The following is a 25,836-nucleotide window of genomic DNA, read 5'->3' on the forward strand; positions in this document are numbered from 1 at the left end:
TATATCTTAGTTGGGATCAAGTACAGGTACTGTTTTATTATTACAGAGAAAAGGGAATCATTTAACCATGAAATAAACCCAATAGGGCTGTTCTGCCCCAATAAGGGGTAATTATATCTTAGTTGGGATCAAGTACAGGTACTGTTTTATTATTACAGAGAAAAGGGAATCATTTAACCATGAAATAAACCCAATAGGGCTGTTCTGCCCCCAATAAGGGGTAATTATATCTTAGTTGGGATCAAGTACAGGTACTGTTTTATTATTACAGAGAAAAGGGAATCATTTAACCATGAAATAAACCCAATAGGGCTGTTCTGCCCCCAATAAGGGGTAATTATATCTTAGTTGGGATCAAGTACAGGTACTGTTTTATTATTACAGAGAAAAGGGAATCATTTAACCATGAAATAAACCCAATAGGGCTGTTCTGCCCCCAATAAGGGGTAATTATATCTTAGTTGGGATCAAGTACAGGTACTGTTTTATTATTACAGAGAAAAGGGAATCATTTAACCATTAAATAAACCCAATAGGGCTGTTCTGCCCCCAATAAGGGGTAATTATATCTTAGTTGGGATCAAGTACAGGTACTGTTTTATTATTACAGAGAAAAGGGAATCATTTAACCATGAAATAAACCCAATAGGGCTGTTCTGCCCCCAATAAGGGGTAATTATATCTTAGTTGGGATCAAGTACAGGTACTGTTTTATTATTACAGAGAAAAGGGAATCATTTAACCATGAAATAAACCCAATAGGGCTGTTCTTGCCCCAATAAGGGGTAATTATATCTTAGTTGGGATCAAGTACAGGTACTTTTATTTTTTTACAAGAAAAAGGAAATCAATTTTAAAAATCTGAATTATTTGATTAAAATGGAGTCTATGGGAAACAGGCTTTCTGGATATCGGGTTTCCGGATAAGGGATCCCATACTATATTATATTACCCATATTATCTACATTTTAATCCTTTAGACGTTTTTTTAAATGTTTTCTTCTACCTCCCACCCACTTCTGATGATGTCACTTCCAGTTAGCAGCAACAGCACTTCCTGTTTAATGGTGGCTCGGGATCTAAATATGTTTTTATTCCAATCTCATATCCTTTTTTTTTTTTCTATAAAAAATGTATTGCACCCATTTTTATTCATTTAATAGGTTGATAAACATGATTTACTGGTGAATAAAAGCCTCAGGGGTTTAATGAATCAGTTTTTTATATTTTTCCCCCCAAATCACAGAATATTTATTTACTGTATACACTGTGTGATCTGGTGCCTGTTTCTATAAAGGCAACAAAAACTATAGCGACATCACAAACCATTGAAGCTTTAGGAAGCGACGGGACCAGAAACTGAGGGGCACATTTACTAAAAGTCTAAATTTCTCTTTTTTTTTGTAATTTTAAAATTTGACTAAATTTATTTCCTTGAATGTTTAACATTTACTTGAAAAATCCAATATGAAAAGTCTGTGGGAGAAAAAATCACAGGTGAATTCAAATTTTTAGCCATTTTGATGTCCATAAAATCCACTTTGGGGCCCATTTACTAACCATCCTTTTGTTTTGTTTTTTTAACTCGAATCAAAATTTTAGCACAAAAAGTCGTAGAAGAAAAACACACTGCAACTTTTCCGAGATTTACTATGCGTCTAAACGGCTAAAAATCTGAATTGGACAATTCGCCAGGTTAAACTTGCCGAGTTCATGTAGAAGCCAATGGCAAAGGTCCCTCCCCTTTTTGAAGATCTTTTTTCTATATAGTATGTAAAAATAATTTCTGACACTTTTTGTGGAGAAGTCCATCAATATGTATTATCTGATGTTCCCTCGGAATACTAGACTGGGCGAGGATTATTTTAGAGAACAAAGATGGCTGCTAAATAGGGTTTCCAGCTCTCCTGCCTAGGAACCCTAGGCAGGCAGGTGGGACATGATGTCACTGGGTGGGGCAGTGACATCAGGGGGGTGTAGTTATTATGCAGGGATTGGCCAATCGCCATGTCAATCTTGGAGAATCCTGCCCAATTTTCCACAGTGGGAAAACCGGCAGGTAGTTTTGACCCAGACAGCCCTACCGAATATCAGGCTTTTCGGGTCAAAACTGGACAGGTGGTAACCCTACTGCCTAAGGCTGTAATAAAAAACAGGACTCATTATAAATATTAAATATTAGAAAATATTTTTTACTCGTACAAGATAAAAAATGAGATTTTGACCCTATCAGCTACAATGGTATGTTTGCCCTCCTGTGGGCAAAGGGGGAATTACTGATCTCCCATATCATCCCATCTTCAGCTGAAGAATTGAAAAATATTAAGGCAACCGTCAAAACCTTCTGTTTTCTGCATTTTGTTAAACTTTCAGTGAGTTATGTCAACGGGTATCGAGTAATCACAACACAAGGGGCAATTAACAAAAGTGCTGATATTGAGACAAAATAAAAGTGGAGATAGATTTGTCGGATTTTCCACCTTATTCACAAACCTCTCTCTCCACTTTTGGGAAAAAGACAGTTTTCAGATTTTGTAATTTTACCAACAATTTTTTATAAATGTGCCTTTTGCTGAAAAGGGAATCATTTAACCATTAATTAAACCCAATAGGGCTGTTCTGCCCCCAATAAGGGGTAATTATATCTTAGTTGGGATCAAGTACAGGTACTGTTTTATTATTACAGAGAAAAGGGAATCATTTAACCATGAAATAAACCCAATAGGGCTGTTCTGCCCCAATAAGGGGTAATTATATCTTAGTTGGGATCAAGTACAGGTACTGTTTTATTATTACAGAGAAAAGGGAATCATTTAACCATGAAATAAACCCAATAGGGCTGTTCTGCCCCAATAAGGGGTAATTATATCTTAGTTGGGATCAAGTACAGGTACTGTTTTATTATTACAGAGAAAAGGGAATCATTTAACCATTAAATAAACCCAATAGGGCTGTTCTGCCCCCAATAAGGGGTAATTATATCTTAGTTGGGATCAAGTACAGGTACTGTTTTATTATTACAGAGAAAAGGGAATCATTTAACCATGAAATAAACCCAATAGGGCTGTTCTGCCCCAATAAGGGGTAATTATATCTTAGTTGGGATCAAGTACAGGTACTGTTTTATTATTACAGAGAAAAGGGAATCATTTAACCATGAAATAAACCCAATAGGGCTGTTCTGCCCCAATAAGGGGTAATTATATCTTAGTTGGGATCAAGTACAGGTACTGTTTTATTATTACAGAGAAAAGGGAATCATTTAACCATGAAATAAACCCAATAGGGCTGTTCTGCCCCAATAAGGGGTAATTATATCTTAGTTGGGATCAAGTACAGGTACTGTTTTATTATTACAGAGAAAAGGGAATCATTTAACCATGAAATAAACCCAATACGGCTGTTCTGCCCCAATAAGGGGTAATTATATCTTAGTTGGGATCAAGTACAGGTACTGTTTTATTATTACAGAGAAAAGGGAATCATTTAACCATTAAATAAACCCAATAGGGCTGTTCTGCCCCAATAAGGGGTAATTATATCTTCCTGTAATTCGGAGCTTTCTGGATAACAGGTTTCTTGATAACAGATCCCATACCTGTATTTTTTTCCCAAAAGTGTAGATAGAAACAATGTCTGATAGTATTATGATCAAAACATTTTATTTCAAGATGTATTCCTACAGTAATTCTACTTTTTCATTTGTAAAAAAAAAAAATAATAATAATAAAAAAGAAGGAGGAAGGGTATAAGAAAAGCTTGAAGACAGACAAAAATTTGGGGCAGATTTATGAAAAATGTGAGATTAGAGCTCACCACAAAAAAAAAAAATCACTTTCTATTTGTTCTTATGGGATTTATAGAAGTGTATTAATGAAATGGTGAATTTACTGGTAAATACACTCCTAAAAAATCCCATAGGAATGAATAGAAAGTGGGTGATTTTCTTTGTGGGGAGTTTTTATCTCACATTTTAAAAAAAATTGCCCCTTACACTCAGATCAGAAATTCAGACATATAGAAAGACATTAATTTTGCTACGTGAGCAATAAAGAGAGTAGAACTTTTGTTTTCCATTGTAAAAATGTGCAATACAGTACGGGGAATGTACAATGAATTGTCAAGAATATCAGGGGGGGTATTTATGTACTGGTGAGGTTGCCCGGGGCAAATAACATTTCTCAATGGGACGTCAAACGTTTGCAGCTAAAAGCATAGGGGCGATAACTAATCCGAGTCTTCGTCGTCAAGGTATTCGTCTGCGTTGCTGGATGATCGTACAATACCTGAAACAAGATGGCGGTGTTAGTGCAGGTTTGCCACTAAAAAACATCAAAGGGTCAAGAAAAGATTTTTTTAAAGGGGATCTGTCACCCTAAGAAATAATTCCAAATCCATTTCTAGCGTGTTAGTGGAGCAAATGGAACTTTGTTTCCGCTATATAAATTATTTTCTTTTTGTTTCGTTCAGTATTAAAATTTACGATTACACTAAACAGGCAGCCGCCATTTTGTGGAAACTGTTACTGAGCAAAGTTCTGTATAATCCCCAAATCTTGTATATGCGCCACCTAGGTGACATGTAGGAAGTGCTGAATGGACAATGAAAGTAATTGTAATTAAAAATCTGAGCTGTCAATCATATATTGCCTGCCCCGCCTCTATGCCTGCGGCATAGAGGCGGAGCAGGCAATATATGATTGACAGCTCAGATTTTTAATTACAATTACTTAAACTTTCCATTCAGCACTTCCTAGTTACCACCCAGATGGCAAATGCATATGATTTTGGATTGATACAAAGCTTTGCCTTAATAACAGTGTTCCCAAAATGGCGTCGGCCTGTTTGCTGTGATTGTAAATTCCCAGACTGAAGGGGAATAAAATTAAATAATTTATATAGTGCAAGTAATGTTTATTTTGCTCAACTAACATGATATAAAGGGATTTGGAATCATTCCTTATAGTGACAGCTTCCCCTTTAAGGGGTACAGAAAACAGACAAAGTGTTACGTCAACCACCATGGGGTCCAGGTACGATCAGATTTGGTCTGGGTACCCCTGGTTTCTGATATAAGCTTGATAGGGGGTATTGCTTTATTAACCAGTTGTTGCCATGATAGAACACTAGGTAGGGGGTTGCACCTATCCAGTGCATTGCAATGTCTAATGCAAAATAACAGGGGGCGATATCGGTTACGGGCGTAATTGGTAGGGATACTATCATTCAAAATGCCCAAGAGACAGATTTGGGGTGTTATGTGTAGGGATGCACCAAACCTACTTTTTTGGGTTCGGCCGAAACCAAATTCTTCAAAAAAAGCCTGGATGCGGCCCGAATCCCAAACTGAATCCGGGATTCAGTGCATCCCAAGTTATGTTTGGGGGAACTTCTGGTCATTTACCAGGATGTTAAGGATATTTCTCCAAAAATTGGCAATTGGTGGGCAGGACCAGATCATACAAAAGAAGTTTGCACGCATCGGGGGGCAGGAGCCGTTGATCTTTCTCCCCATTTTGAAGAGTTTGGTGGGGGTGATATAGATCTGGTTTAGGATCTTAGATTAAATGAGTCTATCCTTAGTAGAGATTAGGAAGTTGGAATTCTTCTCCTGGGTCATGTCTGGTACTACCCGGAGTTATTTGTCCATCATGGGGGCAAAATGTTGGGGGGGGGGGGCGGTATCCTGATTTTTTATTGCAATAAGCTTTCCTGTCCCTTGGTTTGTGTCAGCTTGTGCTATGGAAACAGGGAAATCCTCAGGAAAGTATTTTGCCCCCAAGTTATAGACACCTAGGGGGAGATTTAGAAAGACACGAACGCTCCAAGCACGTTTACACCGATTTTTTTGCACCTGCGCGACTTGTTCGAATGCCTGCGTGACTTTTCCAGACCCTTGCACAAAAAATTCGGAAAGGCTCTGCCACTGTTTACAGTCATTCGGTACGAAAATTTTGGGACTTTCGGACCACCAATACGATATTATCGTGACTAATACGATTCTTTCGTAAGAATTTTCGTGATATTTGCCATCTTCAGAAATTTTTGTTTCCAATCCGAATTTTTCCCATTCGGGATTCGAACTCGTATTTTGAACTCGTGTTTTGATAAATCTGCCCCCTAGGGTGGGGAAGGGAGGCAAAAGAAAGGATCTATGTGTCCTAAAACCCTATTCCCATGGCACGGCTTGGCTGAAAGCAAGGAGAAGTGCAACACTGAGCAAGACCATCAATAATCATTAGAGAAGTCAGCCCCAAAGTGGTACCACAACATGTAGGCACCTCCCAAGAAGCTCTGTGATGGAGCAAAATGGCCGCAGCAGCCGTTGTAAGCTTCCTGCGTAAGGGAACAGCCCTGAGCCCATGTTACTGGAAGAGATGGGCAGTGCGCTGTAGGGGAAGGGGAATGCAAGCTTTCTTCCAGCATGCAGATTAATTTTGTTTTTCTATTACTTGCAGCTGAACTGCAGCTCTTTTACTAACTTCCTTGTCTAGCATTAAAGCTCCAACCCACTTTTGCTTTCTGGGCATTTCTACTGGGCATCCTCACTACTTCTGCTCAAATTAAAATCAACCAGGCACCTCTTTGAGGTTATTATAGTTGGAGAGAGAAGAAGGGCTCAGAAAGCTAAAGAGCTTCATGCTAGAGGTGGAAGTCAGTAGGAGAGCTGCAGTTCAGTTGCTTGTAATAGAAAAACAAAAGAAATCTGGATTCAGGGAGAAAGGTATGTAATTCTGGGGACTGTACAGAGTAATGTAAAGAAAGATCCACCTTACCTTGCCCTTGTCTCTTTTTGAGCAGTGAGGCGCACTGAGCGTTTGTAGCCATGTCAAGTGCCAGCTTTTTCTCATTATTCCTTAAATCTGTTCTTGCACCTATAAAACAAGCCCACCGAAGGGTTACCAAAGTCACAGGTTCAACATTTGCATGACATTTTATTTTGACTGCGTAAATGATGACAGTTATGGCTCTATTTATACTTATAATTAATTTATATATAATTACCCAATGGCAGTGATGGGAAAAACACAATTCATGTTTCATTATATAAATCTATCTACCCACCTACCTATTACATATACCTATACTAAATTAACTGTAACTCTAGGGATCACTGTAGCCTTGGATATTCTGCTTGTTCAAGAAACCCAATAGGGCTGTTCTGCCCCCAATAAGGGGTAATTATATCTTAGTTGGGATCAAGTACAGGTACTGTTTTATTATTACAGAGAAAAGGGAATCATTTAACCATTAAATAAACCCAATAGGGCTGTTCTGCCCCCAATAAGGGGTAATTATATCTTAGTTGGGATCAAGTACAGGTACTGTTTTATTATTACAGAGAAAAGGGAATCATTTAACCATTAAATAAACCCAATAGGGCTGTTCTGCCCCAATAAGGGGTGATTATATCTTAGTTGGGATCAAGTACAGGTACTGTTTTATTATTACAGAGAAAAGGGAATCATTTAACCATTAAATAAACCCAATAGGGCTGTTCTGCCCCCAATAAGGGGTAATTATATCTTAGTTGGGATCAAGTACAGGTACTGTTTTATTATTACAGAGAAAAGGCAATCATTTAACCATTAAATAAACCCAATAGGGCTGTTCTGCCCCCAATAAGGGGTAATTATATCTTAGTTGGGATCAAGTACAGGTACTGTTTTATTATTACAGAGAAAAGGCAATCATTTAACCATTAAATAAACCCAATAGGGCTGTTCTGCCCCCAATAAGGGGTAATTATATCTTAGTTGGGATCAAGTACAGGTACTGTTTTATTATTACAGAGAAAAGGGAATCATTTAACCATTAAATAAACCCAATAGGGCTGTTCTGCCCCAATAAGGGGTGATTATATCTTAGTTGGGATCAAGTACAGGTACTGTTTTATTATTACAGAGAAAAGGCAATCATTTAACCATTAAATAAACCCAATAGGGCTGTTCTGCCCCAATAAGGGGTGATTATATCTTAGTTGGGATCAAGTACAGGTACTGTTTTATTATTACAGAGAAAAGGGAATCATTTAACCATTAAATAAACCCAATAGGACTGTTCTGCCCCCAATAAGGGGTAATTATATCTTAGTTGGGATCAAGTACAGGTACTGTTTTATTATTACAGAGAAAAGGGAATCATTTAACCATTAAATAAACCCAATAGGGCTGTTCTGCCCCCAATAGGGGGTAATTATATCTTAGTTGGGATCAAGTACAGGTACTGTTTTATTATTACAGAGAAAAGGGAATCATTTAACCATTAAATAAACCCAATAGGGCTGTTCTGCCCCCAATAAGGGGTAATTATATCTTAGTTGGGATCAAGTACAGGTACTGTTTTATTATTACAGAGAAAAGGGAATCATTTAACCATTAAATAAACCCAATAGGGCTGTTCTGCCCCAATAAGGGGTCATTATATCTTAGTTGGGATCAAGTACAGGTACTGTTTTATTATTACAGAGAAAAGGGAATCATTTAACCATGAAATAAACCCAATAGGGCTGTTCTGCCCCCAATGACAGCCTTCCTGTCATTCAAAGCTTTCTGGATAACAGATCCCATACCTGTATTTCTATTTAGAAGACAAACCTACCTTTTAAAATCAGTAACTGTACAATGTCAGCATATCCTTTCCATGCTGCAGCGTGCAACGAGGTGTCACCGAGCTTGTTCTGGGCAAACCATGAAATATAAAAATATATATAAAATATATTTTTGTAAATATAAAATCAGAGCGTCATGCCAGCAAATAATATGGGGCAATGTCAGATATGGGAACTATAGTAACACGTTACACATATACATGGTCAATAAATACTTTAACTGAAGGGAACCTGTCACCCAGACATGAAAAGCCGATTTAAGATGCTTAGTATATAAATGAATCATTTACCTGTTGGTTTAGTTCAATGTTGGGCTGTGCAAGCAACAGGTCGACGACATCTGGAACATAAATCAATGAAAACGTGAGAAATGAGTAGTAAATACATATAAGGGGGGATGTTCCTTTTCAGACAATTGCCCATATTGGAACAGTGTCAATTAAACATTAATCCAAAGCGTGCATCTTCTGTCATGGGCAGGAAGCTGAACAAGGACCGGAGCGTTACTTTCGGGCACAAAATGCGTAGGGCCATTGGAAATATCTATTATTTGAATTTAACTTTGATAATGGGAATTTTTACTTTTAATTCTGTGTCCCTGTGGATTCCTAGAGATAATGGAAAAACCCCTTATTCAGAAAACCCCAGGTCCCCAGCAACAGCGTAACAATGGTGCACACCTATCCGGGTCATCCCTCTGCCCACCCATGTCCCCTGCTCCCCAGCAAAAAAAGGGGACTTCTTAGACCTACATAGGAAGCAGACCCCATGGTCCGGGCCCCTCTGCCCCCCCCCAGCAACCTCTGGGTCTGCTTTCTCTATAGTTATGTCACTGGTCCCCCCACCCCCCCAGAAACCACTTGGTCTGCTTTCTCTATAGTTATGTCACTGCCCCCCCCCAGCAACCACTGGGTCTGCTTTCTCTATAGTTATGTCACTGCTCCCCCCCAGCAACCACTGGGTCTGCTTTCTCTATAGTTACATCACTGTTCCCCCCACCCCCACCCAGCAACCACTGGGTCTGCTTTCTCTATAGTTACATCACTGTTCCCCCCACCCCCACCCAGCAACCACTGGGTCTGCTTTCTCTATAGTTATGTCACTGGTCCCCCCACCCAGCAACCACTGGGCCTGCTTTCTCTATAGTTGTCACTGGTCCCCCCACCCCCCCAGCAACCACTGTGCCTGCTTTCTCTATAGTTATGTCACTGGTCCCCCCACCCAGCAACCACTGGGCCTGCTTTCTCTATAGTTGTCACTGGTCCCCCCACCCCCCCAGCAACCACTGTGCCTGCTTTCTCTATAGTTATGTCACTGGTCCTTCCACCCCCACCCAGCAACCACTGGGCCTGCTTTCTCTATAGGTATGTCACTGGTCCCCCCACCCCCCCAGCAACCACTGGGTCTGCTTTCTCTATAGTTATGTCACTGGTCCTTCCACCCCCACCCAGCAACCACTGGGTCTGCTTTCTCTATAGTTATGTCACTGGTCCTTCCACCCCCCCCCAGCAACCACTGGGCCTGCTTTCTCTATAGGTATGTCACTGGTCCCCCCACCCCCCCAGCAACCACTGGGTCTGCTTTCTCTATAGTTATGTCACTGGTCCTTCCACCCCCACCCAGCAACCACTGGGTCTGCTTTCTCTATAGTTATGTCACTGGTCCTTCCACCCCCACCCAGCAACCACTGGGTCTGCTTTCTCTATAGTTATGTCACTGGTCCTTCCACCCCCACCCAGCAACCACTGGGTCTGCTTTCTCTATGGTTATGTCACTGGTCCTTCCACCCCCAACCAGCAACCACTGGGTCTGCTTTCTCTATGGTTATGTCACTGGTCCTTCCACCCCCACCCAGCAACCACTGGGTCTGCTTTCTCTATGGTTATGTCACTGGTCCTTCCACCCCCACCCAGCAACCACTGGGTCTGCTTTCTCTATGGTTATGTCACTGGTCCTTCCACCCCCAACCAGCAACCACTGGGTCTGCTTTCTCTATGGTTATGTCACTGGTCCTTCCACCCCCACCCAGCAACCACTGGGTCTGCTTTCTCTATGGTTATGTCACTGGTCCTTCCACCCCCACCCAGCAACCACTGGGTCTGCTTTCTCTATGGTTATGTCACTGGTCCTTAAACCCCCACCCAGCAACCACTGGGTCTGCTTTCTCTATAGTTATGCCACTGGTCCCCAGCATTCTGGATTACAGGTCCCATAGGCAATCCCAATGAAGCTACATGGCACATAATGTTAATAAATGGACAGATACAAGGCAAGAGAGAGTACCTTTATGGCCACCATGGCATCCCCAGTATAAGGCTGTGCTTCCGGCTTTGTCTAATCCATTCACCCCGACCCGGTTCTCCAAACATTCTCTTAACCAGCTAACATTGCCTAAAAGGTTATCAAAGGAAAATCTGATTATAAACAGTGACAGAAGATGGATCCTATAAGGAAACATAGATATAATAACAAGAATATATATGCAAACAAGATTCTATTATATTTTTGTATCCAACAACATATCAATACCAACTATTCTGGAATAGAACAGTAACACGTGATGTATCATGTAACCTATTTTGCCAGTTGCAGGATAACATGAACTATTTGCCAGTTCAGGGGCGGGGACACATTATTTACTGAATGATAAGGGACTTAGGGGGTTATGTTATAAAAAAAACTTAGTTTACCCAGCCACATTAACCCATAGTTACCTATCAGCAGGTAGAATTTACTGGTCACCTGTTTAAAAGCAAACTTCTTATTGGTTGCTATGGGTTACTGGTCCTGAGCAAACATAAAGGAAAACTATCCCCCCAAACAATGTAGGTCTCTATAACAATATATTGCATAAACAGCTCATATGTAAAACCCTGCTTCATCTAAATAAACCATTTTCATATAAATATACTTATTTAGCAGTATGTGCCATTGGGTAATCCTAAATAGGAAACTGCCATTTTATGTACTAAGGGCCGCCCCCTGGGATCATAGGATTCACAGTGCACACAAACAAGCCAAGGCACACATACATGCTAGGCCCCATCAGCCAATGAATGGGCAGAGTTCTGCCTTTTGCTCCCACACTACTTCCTGTTACAGTCAGAGCTGCATCACTTCCTGTCAGCTGATCTCTGAGGGAGCACACATCCCATCACTAAATGGCGGCTCAAGGGAAAGGCTGTAAAAGGGCAATATTTACTGATATATATATTCCAGTTTGGGGAGATTCTTTAATAGGCCACTTAACATAATATAAACTGTCTGTTGGTTACGGATTCATTCTGGATCTTTATGATAATCACACACCTCTTTTGGCAGCTTCATGCAATGGATTGTCGATAGACTCGGCTTGCTCAGCAACTAGGGGAGACATGGAACAGAGAGAATGCATTTAGGGTGCATGAATACAGAGCACTTGTATAAAGAAGTGTTTCGACCTCTTTCTCTGGAGAGTCATAATATCTTGCAAATACAATCATTCCTATACAATATCTAGGAGCATATTCATTATAGTGTGTTAGCCAGCTTTACCGGTGATGGTGCCCATAGCAACCAATCAGATCTTTGCTTTTGTATGTATATATATATATATATATATATATATATATATATATATATAATGAATATGCCCCCATTGTTCGACAAGCTAAGTGATGTAATGTTATTTTAACATTGTCTGTGCACATTTAGATATTGTCTTCCAAATAAAATGATACAGGTGGTTGGTTTTGCAGCATGCTCGGAACCTGGGGTTTTCTGGATATGGGATCTTTCTTAATTTGCCTAAAGTCTACTAAAAAATAATTTAAACAGGAAATAAATAAGCTCCTTTACAGAAAGGCCATCTCCCATAGACTCCATTTTTAATCAAATAATTCAGATTTTTAAAGAAATTATTCCCTTTTCTCTGTAATAATAAAACAGTACCTGTACTTGATCCCAACTAAGATATAATTACCCCTTATTGGGGCAGAACAGCCCTATTGGGTTTATTTAATGGTTAAATGATTCCCTTTTCTCTGTAATAATAAAACAGTACCTGTACTTGATCCCAACTAAGATATAATTACCCCTTATTGGGGCAGAACAGCCCTATTGGGTTTATTTAATGGTTAAATGATTCCCTTTTCTCTGTAATAATAAAACAGTACCTGTACTTGATCCCAACTAAGATATAATTACTCCTTATTGGGGCAGAACAGCCCTATTGGGTTTATTTAATGGTTAAATGATTCCCTTTTCTCTGTAATAATAAAACAGTACCTGTACTTGATCCCAACTAAGATATAATTACCCCTTATTGGGGGCAGAACAGCCCTATTGGGTTTATTTCATGGTTAAATGATTCCCTTTTCTCTGTAATAATAAAACAGTACCTGTACTTGATCCCAACTAAGATATAAATAATCCTTATTGGGGGCAGAACAGCCCTATTGGGTTTATTTAATGGTTAAATGATTCCCTTTTCTCTGTAATAATAAAACAGTACCTGTACTTGATCCCAACTAAGATATAATTACCCCTTATTGGGGCAGAACAGCCCTATTGGGTTTATTTAATGGTTAAATTTTTCCCTTTTCTCTGTAATAATAAAACAGTACCTGTACTTGATCCCAACTAAGATATAATTACCCCTTATTGGGGCAGAACAGCCCTATTGGGTTTATTTAATGGTTAAATGATTCCCTTTTCTCTGTAATAATAAAACAGTACCTGTACTTGATCCCAACTAAGATTTAATTACCCCTTATTGGGGGCAGAACAGTCCTATTGGGTTTATTTAATGGTTAAATGTGACCCCCATTTGAAAGCTGGAAAGAGGCTGATGGTGAAGACAAATAATGCAACCGCCATAAAAAACAGACAATAAAGACCAGTTGCAAAGTTGCTAGGAATAGGACATTCAATAACATACTAAAATGTAACTGAAGTGAACCACCCCTTTAATGATTCATCATTCTGTATATACACACACACATATATGTATGGAGGAAGCTGTGTCACTCACACAGTAGATAGTATCAGAATACAAGAGCTAGCCGTTGACCACATCCTGTCTATCAGACAGTTCTTAAACCCCCTGCTATTTCACAAAAGGTAGTTGTAAATTCAACTTTCTGTACCTAAACTGCATTTCACACCTTCTATTGTTCTCAGTTTCAAGAGGGTGCTTTTTGGATCCATGCCCGACTCTCTTTCAGTTAACTTTTAGTATGATGTAGATCCCCAGGGATCCCCAACCTTTCTTACTCGTGAGCCACAGCCAAATGTAAAAAGACTTGGGGAGCAACACGAGCACCATAAAAGTTCATGGAGGAGCCAAATTAGGGCTGTGATTGGCTATTAGGGGCCTCTATGCACCCTATCAGCTTACAGGGGGCTTTATTTGGTAGGAAATCTTGTTTTTATTCAACCAAAACTTGCCCCCAAGTCAGGAATTCAAATATAACTCCCTGGTTTGGGGGCACTGAGAGCAACATCCAAGGGGTTGGGGAGAAACATGTTCCCCCCGAGCCACTGGTTGGGAATCACTGATGTAGAGAGTAATATTCTGAGACAATTTGTAATTGGTCTTCATATTTTATTATTTGTGTTTTTTTTTTTTATTATTTCACTGTCTCCAGTTTTGGAATTACAGCAGTTGCTATCTGGTTGCTGGGGTTCAAATTACCTTAGCAACCATCGAGTGGTTTAAATGAGAGACCGGTATATGAATAAGAGAGGGGCTCAATAGTAAAATAAGTTATAAAAAGTAGCAATAAAACTCAAGCGTCGTGGAGCAATCGTTTTTTGGCTGACCCCTAATAGAAGTTTTAAAGAGTCAGAAGAAGAAGGGAAATAATTAAAAAACTATAAATAAAAAATAACGAAGACCAATTGAAAAGTTGCTTAGAATTGGCCATTCTATAACACACTTGCGAACACTTTTTTCAGGTGTTTTCAGATAAAAGGCAATTGAAGAAAGGCTCTGTATTGACTATATATAGATGCATAGGAACTAACATGCATTTATTAAGTCCACACTTACCATAGTTACTGGGTACAAGGCCTGTTTTTCCTTTGCAGGTTCCTTTCCACCAGTTTGTGTCACTCTGAGAAAAAGAAAATCAAGGTTTATTTTCATGTATAATAATAATAATAATATTGCACATACCGTTTCATCTTCATTATTTTCCAGCCCAACAAATATCACTGACCAGAATGTTCCACCCACCCCCATTTAGTATATTAGGGTAATTATATCTTAGTTGGGATCAAGTACAGGTACTGTTTTATTATTGCAGAGAAAAGGGAATCATTTAACCATTAAATAAACCCAATAGGGCTGTTCTGCCCCAATAAGGGGTGATTATATCTTAGTTGGGATCAAGTACAGGTACTGTTTTATTTTTACAGAGAAAAGGGAATCATTTAACCATTAAATAAACCCAATAGGGCTGTTCTGCCCCAATAAGGGGTACTTATATCTTAGTTGGGATCAAGTACAGGTACTGTTTTATTATTACAGAGAAAAGGGAATCATTTAACCATGAAATAAACCCAATAGGGCTGTTCTGCCCCAATAAGGGGTAATTATATCTTAGTTGGGATCAAGTACAGGCACTGTTTTATTATTACAGAGAAAAGGGAATCATTTAACCATTAATTAAACCCAATAGGACTGTTCTGCCCCCAATAAGGGGTAATTATATCTTAGTTGGGATCAAGTACAGGTACTGTTTTACTATTACAGAGAAAAGGGAATCATTTAACCATGAAATAAACCCAATAGGGCTGTTCTGCCCCCAATAAGGGGTAATTATATCTTAGTTGGGATCAAGTACAGGTACTGTTTTATTATTACAGAGAAAAGGGAATCATTTAACCATGAAATAAACCCAATAGGGCTGTTCTGCCCCCAATAAGGGGTAATTATATCTTAGTTGGGATCAAGTACAGGTACTGTTTTATTATTACAGAGAAAAGGGAATCATTTAACCATGAAATAAACCCAATAGGGCTGTTCTGCCCCAATAAGGGGTAATTATATCTTAGTTGGGATCAAGTACATGTACTGTTTTATTATTACAGAGAAAAGGAAATCATTTTTAAAAATTATAATTATTTGCTTATAATGGAGTCTATGGGAGATGGCCTTTCTGTAATTCAGAACTTTCTGCATAACAGGTGTTCAGATAAGGGATCCTATACCTGTATTACATTTCCCCCAAAGGTGCAGTGTATAATTAGCCCCAGTGGTGTAACTAGGAAAACAAGCCCCCCCCCCAAGTCTACCCCCAGGTGTAACATGCCCAGTGTCTCTGATGGGCCCTACTGGGGGGCTACACGACTGTAGCACTGGAGAAGACTCTCAACATTGCCTTGTGTTCAGACTGCAGCTCAATATAACTCACCATATCCGCTATATAAAGTATATCCCCTTCTTCAAAATATAACTCATCTGGCTGAAAAAGAAAATTTGTAAAAATGAGCATAAAAATAAAGTAACATGGAAGATGTATTTTTTTTCATTTGAAGTTTGTATCTGTTGACCAGGTACCTAGAAATAAACTGTTTTATGCCCAAAAAACATTCCTGTAGCTATGAACGGCATTTGAACCATGTTTATTTTCCTGTGTAAGAACTAAACCCATTGTATTCTACAGAGCTTATCCGTTATCTGCTGTGCAAATATGGCCATTTGTCCTAATTAGCTTGAATAGCTGCCCCTATGCCTACACAGACTTTTACATAATCATTTATATACACTATAGTAAATAAATTATAAATACATTATATTTAAAGGGGAACTCCACCTAAACACAATGTAAGGAAAACAACTTTGCTATATAAATAAAACAATATGCCGCCTTTTCATGACTTTAATGTAATAATCTGATTTGGAGCAGTTCCTTAAGCCCCGCCCCTGTTCCCTAAGCCCTGCCCCCTGTTCCCCTGCTGATCTGGCTGACTACTTTGAGACTCAAATAGAATGTAACAGTAAGTCTCCTGTCCTGGCCTGGATTTGGAATGTTCTGTGTATTAAAGGGGTTGCTTTAATTGTAGTATGTTATAGAATGACTAATTCAAAGCGACTTTTCAATTGGTCTTCATTTTTTCTTTTTTTTCTTTAGTTTTTGAATTATTTGCCGCCGCCTTCTTTCTGCCTCTTTCCAGCTTTCAAATAGGGGTCACCGACCCCGGCAGCCAAAAAACTATTGCTCTGTGAGGCTCCAGGTTTATTGTTATTGTTACTTTTAATTACTTAGCTTTCTTTTCTTGGCCCTCCCTGTTCATATTCCAGTCTCTCATTCAAATCAATGCCTTGTTGCTAAGGAAATTCAGGCCCTAACAACCATATAGCTGCAGAAATCCCAAATGAGAGAGCTGCTACATCAAAAGCTAAAGAATCCCAAAGTCAGAAATAATAAAAAATGAAGACCAATTGCAAATTGTCTCAGAATAGCTCACCTATCAGTATCTTAGTACCCCAGATACTAAGGAGGAGTTTCACCCTCGGCATTAGGAGTTAAGTATTTAGTAATAACAACTCGTTATTGTTACATCATTATCTGGTGTATCCAGCAGGGGAGAAAGGAAACGTTATAAAAGCCACTTACTGTTCTGGGTTCAAATGTGTATAGGGCTCGGAACACTTTCACCTGACCTGCAAATAAAGAAATATATATATAAATCACAAGCATAAAATAGCAATATCCCGGCCAAGATAAGGGTTATGGTTTAATCAAAGGTGCAAATAAATATACATACACAGAATCTATAAATATATTTAACTGCTTTTTCCTCTGTAATAATAAAACAGAACCTTATACTTAATTCTAACTAAGATATAATTAATCCTTATTGGAGGCAAAGCAATCCCGTGGGGTTTAATAATGTTTAAATGATGGGGTTTCCAGATAATGAATCCCATACCTGTACTACTAATTGGTACATTCTAGTTTCATCCAACCAGTCTGCAGTGCTTAACTGTATGTGTGCCGGTCACTTTACCAGGAAAACCTGCAGAACAGCCCTATTGGGTTTATTTAATGGTTAAATGATTCCCTTTTCTCTGTAATAATAAAACAGTACCTGTACTTGATCCCAACTAAGATATAATTACCCCTTATTGGGGCAGAACAGCCCTATTGGGTTTATTTAATGGTTAAATGATTCACTTTTCTCTGTAATAATAAAACAGTACCTGTACTTGATCCCAACTAAGATATAATTACCCCTTATTGGGGCAGAACAGCCCTATTGGGTTTATTTCATGGTTAAAGGATTCCCTTTTCTCTGTAATAATAAAACAGTACCTGTACTTGATCCCAACTAAAATATAATTACCCCTTATTGGGGCAGAACAGCCCTATTGGGTTTATTTCATGGTTAAATGATTCCCTTTTCTCTGTAATAATAAAACAGTACCTGTACTTGATCCCAACTAAGATATAATTACCCCTTATTGGGGGCAGAACAGCCCTATTGGGTTTATTTCATGGTTAAATGATTCCCTTTTCTCTGTAATAATAAAACAGTACCTGTACTTGATCCCAACTAAGATATAATTACCCCTTATTGGGGCAGAACAGCCCTATTGGGTTTATTTAATGGTTAAATGATTCCCTTTTCTCTGTAATAATAAAACAGTACCTGTACTTGATCCCAACTAAGATATAATTACCCCTTATTGGGGCAGAACAGCCCTATTGGGTTTATTTAATGGTTAAATGATTCCCTTTTCTCTGTAATAATAAAACAGTACCTGTACTTGATCCCAACTAAGATATAATTACCCCTTATTGGGGCAGAACAGCCCTATTGGGTTTATTTAATGGTTAAATGATTACCTTTCTCTGTAATAATAAAACAGTACCTGTACTTGATCCCAACTAAGATATAATTACCCCTTATTGGGGGCAGAACAGCCCTATTGGGTTTATTTCATGGTTAAATGATTCCCTTTTCTCTGTAATAATAAAACAGTACCTGTACTTGATCCCAACTAAGATATAATTACCCCTTATTGGGGCAGAACAGCCCTATTGGGTTTAGTTAATGCTTAAAGTATGGATATCCAAATTACAAAAAGATCCCTTAACAGCCCATGTATCTATTTTTCCTACTTACATATTGTACTTGTATTGGCCGTAAGGCTTATGACCACTTCCTGCACACTGTAATATAGTGTTTAGCAGGGGGTGGATCTTCCTCTTTGGCCTGAATCTGTTGTACCAGGTGGGTGTTTGACTGAGCCAGGAATCAACAAGGCCCAGGAATGTTCTGCCCTAGATGGACCTGTACCTGTAGTGAAGTTGGGGAGTAGGGACCCTGTGAACTTTGGTTAGCAAGAGCAGCTTCTTTGCTCCAACCAGGAGAGATAGCTGGAAGTATTCTCCTTTACAGGCTCTGTTGCCTTAGTGTAGGGGCTGCAGTAGTGATGGGGGTCTGGGTCATTAATGTGGAAACCCTAAGGATAAAGCATGCTTACCTACTACTCCAACAGTGGTGCACTATTTTGAATCTGCTGCATCTATTGCCTGCATTCCATCTGCATTGTGAGTGCTGATTATCCTGCATTGCTATTGTCTTGGACAATAAAAGCTATTAGTTACAGTTTGCTGCAAAAGAACTTCTACTTTTCCATCACTACTTTATAACTTGCAGTGGGAGATGTAGTTTAACAACACCATCCATACATACTTTTCCACATAGCGAAGGCCCATCCTTTGAAAGAGAGTCCAATGTACCCCACGCTCTAACCTAACTAGCCCGATAAGTGCTATTCTAGCCAAAAACATAAGCTGAAGTCCAGTTCAAGGGAAACTAAACCCACAAACAATGTAGGTCTCTATAACAATATATTGCATAAACAGCTCATATGTAAACCCTGCTTCATCTAAATAACCCATTTTCATATAAATATACTTATTTAGCAGTATGTGCCATTGGGTAATCCTAAATAGGAAACTGCCATTTTATGTACTAAGGGCCGCCCCCTGGGATCATAGGATTCACAGTGCACACAAACAAGCCAAGGCACACATACATGCTAGGCCCCATCAGCCAATGAATGGGCAGAGTTCTGCCTTTTGCTCCCACACTACTTCCTGTTACAGTTAGAGCTGCATCACTTCCTGTCAGCTGATCTCTGAGGGAGCACACAGCCCATCACTAAATGGCGGCTCAAGGGAAAGGATGTAAAAGGGCAATATTTACTGATATATATATTCCAGTTTGGGGAGATTCTTTAATAGGCCACTTAACATCTTATAAACTTGGTTAAATATTTATTCTGGGAGTATAGTTTCCCTTTAACAAATAGAACCACAAATAGAACAATGCTCTGTAAGCACGTGTGTGTGTGTGTGCGAGTGTGTGTGTATGTGAGTGAGTGATGTGCGGAACCACTGTGACAGGAAAAGCACATTGAGACATCTTTCCTGCAGTTCCTGCCACCATTGGGCCGGAATTCACTTACTTATTCATTTTCTTTGCAAGAAACAATACGGAATCCGGGGGAGTAAAACCAAAGATTACATACTGGATTTTGTTTTACAATAGAAAGTAATGGAATGTGCAGTTGCCAATTGCAACTAATCAGCAAACAGTCTGCTGCAAGATGGAACCAAGCAAAGACTTGCCTAGTTGCTATTGGCAACTGCACTTTAGCACCTATGGGCGTAAATCAGCCCTACCTTGTATCAGATCCAGGATACAGTTAAAGGCTCGTCTTTCCCAAAGGGCTGGTCAGTTGATTTTTAGTATGCTCTAGAGCAGTGCTGTCCAACTTCTACGGTGCCGAGGGCCGGAATTTCTCTAGCATACATGGTGGAGGGCCGCTAATGGAAGCCAGTTTTGACCACTCCCCTTTTTGAAACCACACCCACTTCAAACCACACCTATTTTATCACAATGGTGGTAGCACAGCAAAATCCCATATGCTTGGTCCTTACTGTGGGGATATCTACCATCATTCATATGTGAAAGAATTATGTCATATTAAGATATACCCTTAAATTTCATATGCCTCCTCCTCCCCTGTGGATAGCAGAGCAACCCCCAGTACATAATTACACACCTTAGGGACCATTTAATGGCTATTTCCAACTGCTAACAAACTCCCACAACAAACCCCCTGCCAGGTTCACCTCCCACAAGCAGCATAGGGCAAGCAGAGTATGGCACACACAGGCAGCACTCTGCCTGTCCTAAGCTGTCTGTGCATGCCATACTCTGCGTGTCCTACCCTGCCTGTGTGTGCCATACTCTGCCTTCCCTATGCTGCCTCTGTGTGCCATACTCTGCCTGCCCTACCCTGCCTGTGAGTGCCATACTCTGCCTGCCCTACCCTTCCTGTGTGTGCCATACCCTACCTGACCTATGCTGCCTGTGTGTGCCATACTCTACCTGCCCTATGCTGGCTGTATGTGCCATACTCTGCCTACAGTACCTATGTCTGAGGTGTGAAGAAGTGAACAATGGGAGTGATTACAGTCTGAGCCTGAGGTGTGAACACTGCAGGGGGTGAACAATGCAGGTATTAAAAGGTGTGAAAAACACAGGGGATTACATATTTAAACAATACAGAGGGATTACAGCCTGAATCTGAGGTGAAAACCATGCAGGGGGCCAGTTAATCTCAGTACTGATACCATTTAATGCTTACTCAAAGGTAAGCCATCAAAGCAGCCAGACAGGTGGGGGCCACACAGAGGGGGGTCGCGGGCCGCATGCGGCCCGCGGGCCGCCAGTTGGACAGCACTGCTCTAGAGTATCCTATTCCTAGCAAGTTTGCCATTGGTCTTCATTATTTATCTTTTATAGATTTTTAGTTATTTGCCTTCCTTTACTGCCTCTTTCCAGCTTTCAGCTGGGGGTCACTGACCCGAGCACACAATTTATGTTATGTGAGGCTACAATTGTTACTTTTTATTACGCATCTTTCTTGCTCATTCATTTTTCAGTCTCTCATTCAAATCAGAGCCTGGTTGCTAGGGTAAATATGACCCTAGCAACCAGATAGCTGATCAAATACCAAACTGGAGAACAAAAAGCAAAATAGCTGAAAAACCATAAAAAATTAAGACCAAATACAAATTGTCTCAGAATAACAATACCTACATCAAACTAAAAGTTAAAGTAAACCTAGGGCTAGAGTACAGGTATATAATAACTAAAATCACAATAAGAAGGTAAATGGAATTAAATAAAAAGTCCTTCAGCTTCCAACTAAAGGTGGCCATACACGTTAAGATCCGCTCGCTCGGCTTGGTCACCAAGTGAGCGGATCTTCTCCCGTATCCCCACCTACGGGTGAGCAATATGGGCTGAATTCAGGCTAATTCGGTCGTTTGGTCCTGGGGACAAACGATCCAATTAGAACGCCGGTAATAGGTGCATTCAGTTCGGGGGCCGCATTGACCTGCCCGATTGATATCTGCCCAATTTCAGGCCTGATATCAGTCGGGCAGGCCCATTGTTAGTGCCCATACACGGGCCAATAAGCTGCTGAATCTGTCTAAGGGACCCATATCGGCAGCTACAATCGGCCCGTGTATGGCCTCCTTAATACACATATAGCCTTCACTGGATCAGTGCTAAAAACCTCAGCATAGAAAGAAAAAGGAGACAAATAAGGAAATATATAGTGAAATATATACCCCCCGCTTGTAAAACATAAGGATATTATAAGTCACTGGGGACCGTATAAAAGCTCTAAGCATCAATTATAACCGATGACATGACTAAGCACCATTTATAAGGACATAACAGAATATCCAGGGCTCTTGTGTATTATATTATAATATATTATCACTAATATATATCACCTGGGTACCTCACTCGTGTAGGTAAACAGGTTTCTGGGTAACAGATCCCATACCTGTATCATTGCATACTGTTGCTGCTGCTATTAGGAGGAAGCCATTGGGGCTAACTGAATAACACAGGGGCTAAACAGAATCAATGCAGTTATCAATGGCACCAATGAGATCTCTGCTTTCATTTTCAACTTGTAGTAGACCAATAGATGACTGGCTGCCATTGGTAACTGCACTATAAATCAGTCTCAATATGTGGTATTTTATAGGGATGCCCCCTATATCCAGAATTCTGAATGTGGTTTATGGTAAAAACCAAAAAATTATGAGTTTGGTGCAGCTCTAGTATTTTCATCATTGTCAAAATATTCTGTTCCAGGTATGGGACCTGTTATCCAGAATGCTCATGGGTTCAATAAACAATGTGGGGGTGATTTAGGGCACCTATCACCCCCACATTGTCTCACCGATTAGCACAACATGGCTGCCCATAAGGGGAGCTCCCTCCCGGTGTGGGTGGCCCAGCTTTATTAGCCCACCCTCTGGTGGGGGAAACAATTTTTTGACAGTGCCCATTTCTGTGACCACACCCCCTAAATACCACACCCATTTTACAAAAATTGGCCGGTTATGTAAAGTTTGAACCCATTTCTGGGGGTTTTGGGGGTCTTGTTTTATGTGTTATTACAGTTTTGCTAATGAAGGTGAAGTTGCCCTGCAACCTGTGAGTCTCAGTTCCCCCAAGAGACCCGTTTAGCTTATTAGTTACAATTGTATCTCAGTGCAGGGGCTGAGTATTCTGGGCTCTGCCAAAAGCTACTTATTTAATTACATTTGGGAAAATTTGTATCTTTTTTGGCATTCAGTGAAGGAGATCAAAGGGAAATGAGGGACTTTTCAATAAGAATCCGGGACTGCGGCCTGAGCTGTTAAAATCGGGAGGTATGCTGTTATCCAGAATGCTCGAAACCTGGGGTTTTCCAGATAAGGGATCTTTCCGTAATTTGGATCTCCATGCCTTAGATCTACTAAAAAATCATTAAAATATTAATTAAACCCAATAGGATTGTTTTGCCCCCAATAAGGGGTAACTATATCTTAGTTGGGATCAAGTACAGGTACTGTTTTATTATTACAGAGTAAAGGGAATCATTTAACCATTAAATAAACCCAATAGGGCTGTTCTGCCCCAATAAGGGGTAATTATATCTTAGTTGGGATCAAGTACAGGTACTGTTTTATTATTACAGAGAAAAGGGAATCATTTAACCATTAAATAAACCCAATAGGGCTGTTCTGCCCCCAATAAGGGGTAATTATATCTTAGTTGGGATCAAGTACAGGTACTGTTTTATTATTACAGAGAAAAGGGAATCATTTAACCATTAAATAAACCCAATAGGGCTGTTCTGCCCCAATAAGGGGTAATTATATCTTAGTTGGGATCAAGTACAGGTACTGTTTTATTATTACAGAGAAAAGGGAATCATTTAACCATGAAATAAACCCAATAGGGCTGTTCTGCCCCAATAAGGGGTAATTATATCTTAGTTGGGATCAAGTACAGGTACTGTTTTATTATTACAGAGAAAAGGGAATCATTTAACCATTAAATAAACCCAATAGGGCTGTTCTGCCCCCAATAAGGGGTAATTATATCTTAGTTGGGATCAAGTACAGGTACTGTTTTATTATTACAGAGAAAAGGGAATCATTTAACCATGAAATAAACCCAATAGGGCTGTTCTGCCCCCAATAAGGGGTAATTATATCTTAGTTGGGATCAAGTACAGGTACTGTTTTATTATTACAGAGAAAAGGGAATCATTTAACCATTAAATAAACCCAATAGGGCTGTTCTGCCCCAATAAGGGGTAATTATATCTTAGTTGGGATCAAGTACAGGTACTGTTTTATTATTACAGAGAAAAGGGAATCATTTAACCATTAAATAAACCCAATAGGGCTGTTCTGCCCCCAATAAGGGGTAATTATATCTTAGTTGGGATCAAGTACAGGTACTGTTTTATTATTACAGAGAAAAGGGAATCATTTAACCATGAAATAAACCCAATAGGGCTGTTCTGCCCCCAATAAGGGGTAATTATATCTTAGTTGGGATCAAGTACAGGTACTGTTTTATTATTACAGAGAAAAGGGAATCATTTAACCATTAAATAAACCCAATAGGGCTGTTCTGCCCCAATAAGGGGTAATTATATCTTAGTTGGGATCAAGTACAGGTACTGTTTTATTATTACAGAGAAAAGGGAATCATTTAACCATTAAATAAACCCAATAGGGCTGTTCTGCCCCCAATAAGGGGTAATTATATCTTAGTTGGGATCAAGTACAGGTACTGTTTTATTATTACAGAGAAAAGGGAATCATTTAACCATTAAATAAACCCAATAGGGCTGTTCTGCCCCAATAAGGGGTAATTATATCTTAGTTGGGATCAAGTACAGGTACTGTTTTATTATTACAGAGAAAAGGGAATCATTTAACCATTAAATAAACCCAATAGGGCTGTTCTGCCCCCAATAAGGGGTAATTATATCTTAGTTGGGATCAAGTACAGGTACTGTTTTATTATTACAGAGAAAACTGTTAATTATCTGATTAAATAGGAGTGTATGGGAGACAGCCCATAGCTCTCTGGATAACAGGTTCCCGTATAACGGCTCCCATACCTGTCTGTAACAAGATCTCTTTGCTGCGGGGGAAGCCTACTAAAGCAACTCAGCAGGGCTGAATGGGACTTGTCAGCAGAATGTGTATCAGCATCTGAATGAAAGAGGAAGTCTGTTTGCTGCACAGAAGGCAGGCAGGTCACAAGGCAACTTTATATTATGTTATATGGATACTCTGTTGCTGTTGGCCTACAACTCCCAGCATTCCCTGACAGCCTGTGTGCATGTTACTGCAATGGGATGACTCGGTCACCTTTCACATATAATAGTATCACATTACCGTGCACAAACTGAATAGAAATTGTATCACTCACAGACAATGATGTAGAATAGTAATGAGACTAAATTACATGAATAAAGCTGAAGTGAACCCCCCCGCAAGCAGTTGCAGAGTTGCCTGTCCCTAACCCCCCCTCAGTACATGAGCAATGGGCCAGCCCTCCCCATTCCCTCCTAGAGAGGAAGGCGCAGTACTGTAGGTGTGAGGCAGCTTTCACTTTACCTGGTTTCACGGGTTTAGGCGGAGGTTTAGACATGGTTCTCTCCGCTTCCTTTACTGTAATGTCCTCACAAGCCGGCGAGAAGGGAATAGGGGAAAAATGGCCAGTCAGGCGGCCGAATGCAGTTAGGGTTAAGCTGATACAAGCCCAGGGTGGCTCCTGTCCTGTGAATGAGGAAGTACAGGGAGGGGCGGGCACTAGGGCTGGGGGCGGGGCTCCACGCAA

The 25,836-nt window shown here is 39.9% G+C and overlaps 1 protein-coding gene across 1 annotated transcript; it reads right to left on the reverse strand.

The window, feature by feature from the left end:
• Positions 1–3,645: 3,645 nt before the first annotated feature.
• Positions 3,646–25,689, reverse strand: ostf1 (osteoclast stimulating factor 1). Its single transcript, NM_001016435.2, is given in 10 exon segments — positions 3,646–4,286; positions 6,776–6,874; positions 8,601–8,679; positions 8,901–8,950; positions 10,894–11,001; positions 11,920–11,973; positions 14,642–14,705; positions 16,008–16,058; positions 17,214–17,260; positions 25,614–25,689. Coding segments are annotated over 10 exon segments (645 nt in total). The 5' UTR covers positions 25,648–25,689; the 3' UTR covers positions 3,646–4,227.
• Positions 25,690–25,836: the final 147 nt, after the last annotated feature.

Source organism: Xenopus tropicalis, chromosome 7 (assembly GCF_000004195.4).
Source record: "Xenopus tropicalis strain Nigerian chromosome 7, UCB_Xtro_10.0, whole genome shotgun sequence".
Taxonomy (NCBI): domain Eukaryota; kingdom Metazoa; phylum Chordata; class Amphibia; order Anura; family Pipidae; genus Xenopus; species Xenopus tropicalis.